This window comes from Ostrea edulis, chromosome 9 (assembly GCF_947568905.1).
Source record: "Ostrea edulis chromosome 9, xbOstEdul1.1, whole genome shotgun sequence".
Classification (NCBI taxonomy): domain Eukaryota; kingdom Metazoa; phylum Mollusca; class Bivalvia; order Ostreida; family Ostreidae; genus Ostrea; species Ostrea edulis.
The window spans coordinates 26,973,595-26,985,652 of NC_079172.1; the positions used below are offsets into that span (position 1 = coordinate 26,973,595).

Sequence of the window (12,058 nt, forward strand, 5' to 3'; positions counted from 1 at the left end):
ACCTTAATGTTTTCATACTACAACATTGAAAATAAGATACAATAAAACTTGCGATGCTGCATGCACTTCAAATGTATTCTTTTCAAAAGACCTTTTATCCCGGCCCTTTTGTTACGATGTTTATATTTTCCCCTAAATTGCGCCTTATGCTAGTAATATCATTGTCACGTGAGTGTGTGTGTCTTCCATTCAGTAGTGCTTTACTATTACGGGGTGCATGCTCTCCAAACTCTGTGACTGCGATGTAACGTACAGCGATAGATGGTAGACTCTAGATGACCTACGTGTGTATATGATGACGATCTGACTTGGATTACAGATCAACAGGTTAGAAAATTGCATGTCTTTTAGTGAGATTACAATATTTGGGTTGAATCCGGATTCAGGGGTACATGTATGAATTGATGACTTCAGTGATATGATATATCATGCACGTTATGGATAAAAATTATGTTTTCTGTGTTACATCAACAAATATTTCTCCCTCCTTTGAAAAAAGATCAGTATGTAGATTGAATCAAGAATGTAATGCGTATACTATGACCCGGCCAGTTGTTTATAAATTTCTGCTCCATTGATCATTTTGAAAGTAAATCTGTATACGTGACTTCATGCATCTAGGATCTTTAAATATATTTCGTACAATGTATATCATTCAACCTTGCGGTTAGTATATCCGGAAAATATCACCAGCTGAAAGAAAAATAAACAATAAAAATATTTTAAGATTACAGTAACATGTTAAATTGCCATTCGGTGGTTAGACTGATATGCAACAAGGCGTCAAAATTTGTCCGTCTAATGAGTGATTCGGGATTCTAATTATTTTTGTAAATAATACACATGTTCCTTACTTGATGATAATTGGTGTTAACTGATTTTAATGCCATTTATTTCAAGTACATCACAAATACATACATGTACATGTACAATGGTTTGGATTCAGAAAATTTTTAGCTATGTAATAAAGTATTGAGTGAGTACATGTGTATATACATTTTGCACTACAGTATTGAATACTGCATCCTTTACTTCTTTCAATAAAGGAATGTACTGTATCAAATGTTTTGGAATTAAGTACTAAAATATCCACCATTGATATCATACAACAATATGCGTGTAATATATCTCTTTGTACATGGTAACATAGCATTTTATGAAAAATGGTAACTATATAATTATGTAGTTTAACATGGTTACTACAAGGATTACAAGATAGGTTACTAATGAGTCAATGATTCAACAGATTTGAATTAAGTTTGCTAGCCTGATTGCAAAGCTGGCAATGTATGATGTTTTCTCTACGTTTACCATTTAATCTATATATTTCGTGCGAGCTATATAAGTTTTTGTTTTAAATTCTGCTAATCTTACCTGATAATTTCGTGTTTGGAGTTGGTAAATGTATTATCAATGTATGCACGATATTCAAATTGTACATTTTGATAATCCTGTGTTCGAAATATTTAGTTGCATCTGTATCAAGACCCCTTCTATTTCTCAATACAGATGAAATACAACTAGCATGTCAGACTACACGAGTATAACCTTTGGTGTGAACCTCATTGAAGCATCAAAAGCTGAATATGACTTTTTACTTGAGGTCCAAAATCTGGATTACCTTAAAGATGATGACGTGCTTCGTTATTCCATACATCGTTACGAAATTTTTTGGCTTCCTCTGGTCGCCTCCCAAGGCGAGAGCATTCAGTCCGAATATTTACATCCACCAATTGACATAGGCTGGGTATGGCATTGTCACATGCTAGCTCCACATAAGTATGCCGAGTACTGCAAGTCGCAATATGGAAGAGTCCTTGATCACTCGGTGATAACTTCGATGGCTGGACGAGAATTGACAACGACCATGTGGCTAAGTTATTATCCCAGTGAACCATTTGAGCTTAGCCAAGAAATAAAGAATGAGAAAGTTCCCCAGGATTCAATGTCTCACAAATCACAGATGTCGTATGATCTGTTGGCAGCCATCCATCGACAGCAGGACTTTTTCTATAATATACATCTTCCACATTACAGAGATACTATATTTTTGCAGGAGGCATTGACTAGGTACCAGAAGTTTCTGTACCTGAAGATGAAAAATCCCTCCGACTTCCTTGTACCTTGTTACGATATTGATTTCATTTGGCACACACATCAACTTCATCCAGTTGATTATGCGAAAGTTACTTGCTCATTGCTTGGCCGTGTGCTTGTCCATGACGACACAGTGACCGATAGAAATCCAGAGTCCAAACTTTCGTTGTCTGATGAAAATACAAGAAAATTGTGGCGCGAGGAATACAATGAATCATTTTCCAGATTTGGCGCCATGTATCGAGGCGATTCTCCAAGAGGTAACCTTTATCGTCTTCAACAGCAGGACATTGATAAAATATGCGGAAGAAGAGCCATTGTCACTATTCAACAAATAGCCATAACGACAACAAATGCAATTGGCGACAAAAATATAAAATTGAAAATTTACAAAAACAATGTCCTCTCACACAGCGGACTGCTGATGCGAAAGTTGACGAGTAAACTGGGCAGAATGATGTGGGCAAATCAAGACATCAAATTTTCATATGGACCATACGATTTCAACATTGCATTTACACTTTCAACTAGAGTTGGCAAATTTGGTGTAAGTTCTAATCCGATAGGCGGATGTCAAGAAAGACTTGGACTTTATCTCAATCGCCCTGAATTACAAGAAGGCGGTGCGTTTGAATTTGAAAAAGACATGCAGATATTGAGCGTATTGCCAACAGCAAAATGTTTAGTGAAGGGATCCATTACACGCCCCATTCGAGATGACATTGTGCTGTATTTGGAGCCCTGTATCTATGAAGAGGCAAATATGCCAACGAATATCAAAGAAATATGGGGACCAGTTCCTTTGAAAAATTCCAACGAACAAAATATTTGTCAGGTGGCTTCGCATAGGTAAGGTATACTCTATATTAATCATCTATATTCCTATAATATATGAAAAATAGATACGGTTGGACAGACGGAGGTAAATATTACTGGACACAAATAAAAACAATCGAGATCAACAAATCCCATGATATTTGTAGATAAATGAAAGGTAAAGATAACGAACAGTGATCAATCTCATAATTCCTATAAGCAATACAAAATAGAGAGTTGGGCAAACACGGACCCCTGGACACACCAGAGGTTGGATCAGGTGCCTAGGAGGAGTCAGCATCCCCTATCGACTGGTCACACACGCCGTGAGTCAAATTCAGTGTGCCAAGAACGGTCTAACAATCGGTATGAAACACGCCAGACAGCATTTGACCCAATGATAGGTTGTATTGATGGAGCACGTTCGGAGATTGTTTTCAAACTTTGACGGAAGGGTTGAATCCTCAAAAAATCTTTTCTGCTCACAGATTGCGGAAACAAAACATATGCAGACGGCAAAAAAACGTCATTATAAATTTACATGACTTGTCATTTTATATCCTAGTGTGTGGTGTGAAGTAAGATTGGTAACTCTAATGTGTGTGTGTTACTAACGGCACTATTTTTGTGTATCGAAGAGCGACAGTGCAAACCAAAATCACAGTTTTTCGAATAATGGTGACCCGAGATTGTACACACCATTAAATTTATTTTTGAAATTGATGATGCCAATAGTCTGAAATGCATCAATTCATAAAATATTTGCTTTAAAATGAGGTTGTTTTTATCTTAAAATTAATTTTTGGGTTATTATCATCATCATCTTTAATTGATACATTAATAGGCAGCTTGCACAATGCACCATCGTCCGACATTTTTCTTTAGATCATTTTTAACAAATTATTGCAATTTTTGAGCTTTTGATTTTGGGGAAATAACTTTGAGTCAAAGCAATCTAGTATGCTAAATATTCAATTCATTACCTCTGGGACCATTTCATGCCTTGATATAGAGTATTGGGGGGCATTAATTGTATTAAACATATACATGTAGTTATAAAGATATCTTCAAAGCTATAGCTGTGAAACCTTTGAAAAATTTAAACAGTCTCGATTGAAGTCAGCATTTCGCAAATTCTATGGTCGTTATAACGATCTAGTTCGTCAATACAACCTCGCATTGGGTCAAATGCTGTCTGACGTGTTTCATACCGATTGTTAAGCCGTTCTTGGCACACTGATTTTGACTGCGGATAACTCCGTTTACCTGATCAGGATATAGGGCTCACGGCGGGTGTGACCGGTCAACAGGGGATGCTTACTCCTCCTAGGCACCTGATCCCACCTCTGGTGTGTCCAGGGGTCCGTGTTTGCCCAACTATCTATTTTGTATTGCTTGTAGGAGTTATGAGATTGATCACTGTTCGTTATCTTCACCTTGCATGTATCTGTAAGATAAACATTGTGGGATATTGTACTATTTTAATTTAATTACAGGTTGAGAGACCAAACTGGAAATTTAGTTTTCACGTGCCGCGTAATACACAGTGTCAGTGTTATGATGTCAGTTGTACACGTATTTTACCACGACAAAATGGTGGCAGTTGCACACGTGATCGGCTCTGATCAATTACCAATGACGTATCAAGTTTGTTTTCTTCTGTTAATTCTCCTTATGTATTTTCTGTTGTATTTACCTGTAACTTCGGATTAACAAATATCAATGTATTCATCAGTTTTGTTTTTGATTAATATTATTACATTTAATTGACAAACACTATGAAATGTTTAAACGATTTTGTGATATTTGTGTAATCGTCAAAGTAAATCTTCATCTCTCTCAATATTTTGTTATTTTACAAAGACAACGGGGAATCTGACGCTCAACCCAGGAGCTGGTGAGAGAGCGATAGTTATCAAAACTGAGGAGGGAGATTCTCTAATACTTGTAGGAAGGTGGTCCGGATTTGTCCGAGGACAAGCAGGAAGAAGAGGTACCCTTGTGATTCTAAATATTGTAGCATGGTTCAATTATAAATCGCTTTCTTAAAAAATATGAAGTAGTGTGGCAACTATATAAAATTGTTTTGTTTTCTGCTCCACTAATGTTATCTGTGATTGTGGATATACGTGTTTCATACCTATTGTTAGGCTGTTTTTGACACACTGATTTTGACTACGGATAACTCCCTTTACCTGATAAAGATATAGGGCTCACGGCAGGTATGACCAGTCGATAGGGGATGCTTTTTTGTGTTGCTTATAGGAGTATAAATACATGTATATGTATAAGGTAAATTGTGGTCTTTAGTTTAGATAAATGACGATAAAAGAAGCAATAATTTCTTCCACTTTCGGAGAAAGAAATGACAAGATATTTTGATTTATTATATTACGTTTATTGGGAGAACTTACATTGTGTCAAAAATTCCTTAAAAATTGCGCCATTTTTATAAATTCAACTTACTTTAAATGACAGAAAATAGTAAAAATTATTACATAGGAAACATTTCAAGCCCTATATGATCTGTAAAATTCAGGAGTCTCAAAGCGGCCCCAAGACCCACTGACTCTTAAAGTTGCGCCCCCCGAACTGCAAGTGTAATCTCCATCACAGATTTAGCATGCAAGGTGAAGATAACGAACAGTGTTGAACAGAAAAGAAACCAATTCTACAGGGCAAATATACTATTCTTTTCAAAGGATTGATATCTATTTATAAAATTTAAACTTACGATGTGCGTAGTTATGATCTAAGAGAAAAACGGGGTGTATGCGCTTATCTAGACAAATAACATTAGACTCGTTCTAGTTGCACTGAAAATTCAACATTTAGTTGTTTCAATTTTCACAGGTAAATTCGCAGGACTGAATTTCCATGATGAAGATATCTTGTAATTTCAGTAAACATTTTAGTTAAATTAAATTGTTGAAGGCTCAAGTGAGCTTTTCTGATCTAAATTTTCCATTGTCCGTCGTTGTCGTAAACTTTTCACATTTCCATCTTCTTCTCCAGAACCACTGGGCCAATTTCAATCAAACTTGGGACAAAGCATCCTTGGGTGAAAGGGATTCAAGTTTGTTTAATGAAGGGCCTTGCCCTCTTCGAAAGGGAGATAATCACAAAAATGCAAAAGTAGGGTGGGGTCATTTAAAAATCTTCTCAAGAAGCACTGAGACAGAAAAGCTTAAATTGTCATGAAAGCTACCTGGCTTAATGGAGATTCAAGTTTGTTAAAATAATAACCTTTGGGTTATGTTGGGGCCACAATAGGGGATCAAACTTATCAAAGCAAATATGTATAAAAAAACAACAACAACAAAAACAAAAACAAAAACAATCTTTGAAAGTTTTCTTCTCAAGAACCACCGGGCCAGAAGAGTGGAGATTTACAGTACCTGAAGGCCTCCTAATATTGAGTAAATTCAATTTTGTTTAAACCATGGCCCACGGGGGTAGAGTAGGGCTACAATAGGGGATCAAAGTTTTACGTGCAGATGTATAGGAATATCTCCAGAACCACTGGGCCAATTTCAATCAAACTTAACGCAAATCATACCGAGGTGAAGGGAATCCACGTTTGTTCAAATGAAGGGCCATGCCCCCTTCAAAGGGGAGATGATCACAAAATGAGGTTGAGTCATTTAAAACCCTTCTCAAGAAGCACTTTGTCAAAAAAGCTGAATTTATAAGAACGCTTCCTGACAAAGTGGAGATTCAAGTTTGTAAAAATCATGACCCCTGGGATTAGGGTGGGACCACAATAAGGGATCAAAGTTTTACATACGAATGTATAGGGAACCAAACTGGTCACAATGCATCCTTAAATGAAATGTGCTAATATGAAAGGTCTACCCTTTCAAAAGGGCATATGATGATTAATGAATTTGTTAATTTTTAGCTTCACAATTAAGTTTGATAATTAATGAAGTTTTAGTCGTTAACTTCGAAAAGTTTTTTTTTCTGAACCAAGCTGCTTGTATAATGATAATTATGCTCAAGCTTGTCTATTGCTAAGAACTGCTGCTCAGGTGAACGATGTGGCCCATGGGCCTCTTGCTGATGTACATTGACTTTTGAGAATCTTCGCTAAGAAAACCATAAAATATGAATTGTCATTTACATGTGCTTCCATTATAATTCAATTTCAAAGGTAAACGAGGAGTTCGTGGAAGTCCAGGTCATCTCAAAATCAAAATATACCGAATTGATCATAAAGGCCCTCTACATGAAGAGGAAGTCCGATTTTCTCAAGATTATTCCCTGGAATATCAAGGTTTGAAAATAGACTTCACAAGAGGTGTGTTAGGTTGCAGCAAGATGGCCGCTGGTCAGGTTCTCCAGTATGTTGCTTTATCATTTTCTGTGTCCCTCCTTCACGTCCTATGTGTACCACGTCCCTCAAACTGGAGACCCGGAGATTCCCTAAAACTTAAAGTCACGAAGAGGGGTCGGCGAAGAGTTGAAAGATTTCCGGACGAAGACATGTCATTTATGATGGCAGCCGGTCTTCTGCTTTTGACGCCATCTAATCACTATATTTATCATACTTATGGCACAGGTGGTTGTGCAGGATGTGCAGGTGGAGGAATCGTATCGGCTACAGGGATAGGATTCGATCAAAATCAATGTATAATAGATTCAGATGGAGGCGATTTTGGTGGAGGTGGAGATGGTGGAGGTGGAGATGGCGGATGTGGTGATAATGGTGGTGGTTGTGGAGGGTGTGGTGGAGGCTGTGGTGGAGGATGCGGAGGTGGTGGAGGAGGATGTGGAGGAGGCGGAGGGTGTGGAGGAGGTGGAGGCGGTGGTGGAGGATGTGGAAGTGGTGGAGGAGGCGGAGGCGGTGATTGAGGCATTCGTGGTGGAAAATGATTCGCTAGAGATATTTAGAGACAATGACATAGTATTCATCATGTATATTCAACGACTTTCTGTATCGTGAACAATTCTAAGTGACTGAACTAGGCGTTCAGTCATTGATGATAGCAAAATATTTCGGTCATGTTAGAGGTTCGATATTGGTAATATAGAGACTGGTTATTAATTTGCTATGTACTGTATATGAAAGCAATGACAACTGTCCCAATCTTTAATCCGGTCGCAAATGTATTTACTTTCATAAAGAGAGGATCGAAATATAAATCCGAGACTACCTGATGTTGAACGGTAGTAATACATGATATTTCCTCTAATGGATGGAGCTATAGTATGAGGTAGAATAAAATGATAAAAATAATTGGTGACATCTACTTGTACTTCATTTTCCTTTGATGTTATGTTGCAATATCTGATTCTGTGTGAGTGACAGGGTGGGTTAAAACAATATTGTGCACAGGTTTAGAGTAGCGCCGTTATTTTTTACGGTTTAAAATCCATACGCTATATTATGAAATATTATGGTAAGATAACATTTTCAATGATCATTAATATGTACTCTTTAATCGCATGTTTTCATGCATAATATTTTCATCACAAACCAATTGATTTTCAGTTTTGGCACAGTTATTTTTTCATTTGTGATTATCAGTAACCAATGAGACTGTGTATCATACATTTACGTCACGTGATCTTCACTTCGTTTCCGGCTATATCGGTATAGTAAGAGTTATTGTTGTGTACATCAACTAAGCTAGAACAGTTTCTCTCCGCTACATCAATCTTGCATCTTTTGTATGGAAAGTGTTTTGATTGGATGAAAGCCACACTCTAAAAGGATTCTACATCGATTTTATTCGATTATTCTTTCATGGATAATAGCAATAATATAGAACATTTAATATATCTTAGAATGTTTCAATCATATTCCCCAAAACTAAAGAAAATAATGCTATAAGCTTTTTGGTACCTATCTGGCAGGACTGCAACAACTTTCCTAGTTTCTGTTTGAAAGTCAACAGTCTCATAATATCCTCCTGGATCTTTCTTGTGGTTCTTACTAATAAGTGGTGATTATGCTCTGTAATCCTGACATCTGTTGATATTCTGGTGAAAGGTGGAGATAACGAACAGTGATCCATCTCATAACTCCTTCAAGGAATACCAAATAAAGAGGTGAGCAAACACGGACACCTGTACACACCAGAGGTGGGATCAGGTGCCTAGGAGAAGTAATCATCCCCTGTTGACCGGTCACACTCACTGTTATCCCAATGTCTTGATCAGGTAAACGTAGTTATTTGTAGTCAAAATCGGTGTGCCAGGAACGGACTGTCTGAAACACGTCAGACAGCATTTGACCCAATGATAGGTTGTATTGGCAAACTAGATCATTATAACAACCATACAATTTGCGAAAATCTAACTTTAAGCGAGACTGTTGAAACCCCTGTAACATCAACTAGATTGTCAGTTGCCTGCATCGATTTAAAAACTTATCATACGCAAAACAAGCTCTTTACTGTCGAATCAATTGAGAAATATAAACACCATATGCAGGTGATAATGGAATATTGCTACATATCATAAAAAGTTGACGATGGAGAAGCTGAATTTATCCTGTTGGTCATAAAGTTGAGTTGTTAGTTTGCCATTAATATTCATTTTTGATAAAATATTTATGTACGAAGCAGATGTGAAGGACTCCATGGTGTATTTTATTTCCGAGTTTTCGGGGATATATCGAATCTATATTTGAATGAAATGATTATTGTTAAAAGATAAAACGTCGTCGATATGTCTAAATGTCCAGTTGAAGTCCATAGCAAGAAATTTTTTCTTCTCGCGTAGAAGTTTTCGAATAAATTCTGCTTCATAAGACTATAAAAACAGGTCAGTTAACAAAGGAGGACAATTCGTAAATCAAGCCCATGAGAATTCCAACAGATTGTTGGAAGACTTGATCACCAAAGACTATAAGGATATTGTCAATGAGGAACTCCAGCATATTTCTTATTTCAACTTCAGAGTACTTGTGCGTGGAATCAGAGTCAAGAGTGGTGTTTAACAATGTAATTTTCTGGATGTGTGCTCACTAGATACGAATATTTCCTTTTCGATTTTTATTGAAGAAGCAACTGCCTTTGATGTCAAAAGGTCTCGTCTTTAATTTATCGTGAGGAATGGTCGTGTGAAGTGTTGAAAAGTCATACATTTTGATGCTGTTTATTTGAGAAATTTATTAGAATGCACATTTGATTTATACCTTTTCTGGTATATGTTGTAGCACAGTCCGTTTGAAGTTTCTCCTTCACATGAAAATAAATGTAGGGGAAATAAATTACCATGATAAAATACAGTGTGGTTCATCAAAAATTAGAACACACACTTTTGGTTTCAGTCAATTCCTCAATACTTTCTGCCATCTTTAATGTATCGCTGCTTCTGGTGATGCATAGAAAACGCTGCAATGCTTGTCCACAACACCCCTTGAAGTACGATGATAGAATGATTGATGATTATTTTGCTGTTTTCTGCCACAAATGTTTCAGTGATCTGGTGGCGCCCAGTTTTTATTGGTGGAAGAGAGAACCCAGTTACAATGTACCTGGGAAGAGACCACCGACCTTCCGAAAGAAAACTGGGAAAATTTCTCACTTACCCGCGCGAGCGGGATTCGAACCCGCGCCGACCAGAGGTGAGATGCCGTATGATTTTGAGCGCGATGCTCTAACCACTCGGCCACGGAGCCCCCCCCCCCCCCCCCCCTCCACGATCATGTAAATTAGACTTAAAATGTAAACTGGAAGTCTGAAGTATCTGAAGTGGGCCAGATCAGTGCAGTCCCCATATTTATAGGTGCGATACCAAAAATCAAAGCAGTCCTACCTTTTTCCGAGTTATACATGTATCTATAAACACATACAGATCCACCCAGAAGTCAACAAAAGAAATGTCAAATTTCAAATTTATGCTTTTGAAACAAACTTCCGAGGAATAATTAGGTCTGTTTGGAAGTTTCAGAAAATGCTAGACTTACCGGACGTCAATACTGCAACTTCCGGTTTTTATAGAAAAACTTGGAAAAATTGGTCATTATTTGTCCTCATATATCTCGCTTATAAATCATTATTTCACATATATAATTGACTTTATCCATCTCTAGAGTAACGTCAAATACTTCTTCAAAATTCACTTCCGTTCGTAAGGTATGTCCAATTTCCGCTTTTTCAAAGACATTTTGTCCAGTCGTTTTCTCATGAAAGGTGAAGATAACAAACAGTGATCAATCTTATAACTCCTATAAGCAATACAATAAAGAGAGTTGGGCAAACACGGGCCTGTTGATATACCAGAGGTAGGATCTGATGCCTAGGTGGAGTAAGCATCCCCTGTCGACCGGTCACACTCGCCGTGAGCCTTATATTTTGATCAGGTAAACGGAGTTATCCGTAGTCAAAATCAGTATGCAAAGAACGGTCTAGGAATCGCCATGCGAGACGTCAGACAGTATAAATAATATACCAAGTATGGTCCTGCCCTTGAGTCAGAACCTCGAGCTCTACCCCGGGGATCATGGAATTTACAATTTTGGTAGAGGTTTCTGCTCTACATCCCTATGCATATACATGTGCGGAATGGTAAGGAAGATTTTTGAAAACTGGTAAATGTTTTGGAAGTTTTGATCCCCATCTCTAAGGCCCAAGGAGTGCAGCAGTCCTGAAATTTCAAATTTATGTCTCACTTGTCCCAGATATGCTTCATACCAAATCTGAAAAGAATTAGCATGGTAGTTATCAAAAAGAAGTTCAAACTGTTCAAGTGTTAACGGACGGCGGCGGACCGTGACCAATAACAATAGAACATCTGAGTTCATTCAGGTGACCTAAATATTAACTGCATATTGTCAAAACCAATGCTGCTCAAAATGTTTAAAAAATTACACATATCCTCTCTTAAAGCCTTCAAATACTTGAATATTGCCATCGTTTGAATTGTTCATCTCTTAATTTCATAATTATTATAGATTGTGGCAACTCTTGTATTTGTTCATCTCTTGCAAATGAAAAAGCACATCAACTCCTGAAATAATTTTCCTCAAATCCTGCAAACAATTTTCATTAATATTTCATCCCATTAATTGTTTAACTCCTGCAAATCATATTAATGTTTCATCTTCTGATTAATTGTTTAACTCCTGCAAATCATATTAATGTTTCATCTTCTGATTAATTGTTTAACTCCTGCAAATCATATTAATGTTTCA

At 37.2% G+C, this 12,058-nt stretch overlaps 1 protein-coding gene across 1 annotated transcript in view; it reads left to right on the forward strand.

Annotated features, from left to right (window-relative positions):
• The window catches only part of LOC125658076 (uncharacterized), an 8,659-nt gene extending 496 nt beyond the window's left edge, over positions 1 to 8,163 (forward strand). Inside the window, exons 1-5 of the mRNA XM_048889161.2 lie at positions 1 to 327; positions 1,510 to 2,946; positions 4,410 to 4,560; positions 4,777 to 4,906; positions 7,067 to 8,163. The exon at positions 1 to 327 is cut by the window's left edge and continues 496 nt beyond it. Of these exons, the coding sequence (XP_048745118.2) occupies positions 1,526 to 2,946; positions 4,410 to 4,560; positions 4,777 to 4,906; positions 7,067 to 7,767 (2,403 nt within the window). The 5' untranslated portion in view covers positions 1 to 327; positions 1,510 to 1,525 and the 3' untranslated portion in view covers positions 7,768 to 8,163. The remainder of the gene's footprint in view (positions 328 to 1,509; positions 2,947 to 4,409; positions 4,561 to 4,776; positions 4,907 to 7,066) is intronic.
• The last annotated feature ends 3,895 nt before the right edge of the window (positions 8,164 to 12,058 follow it).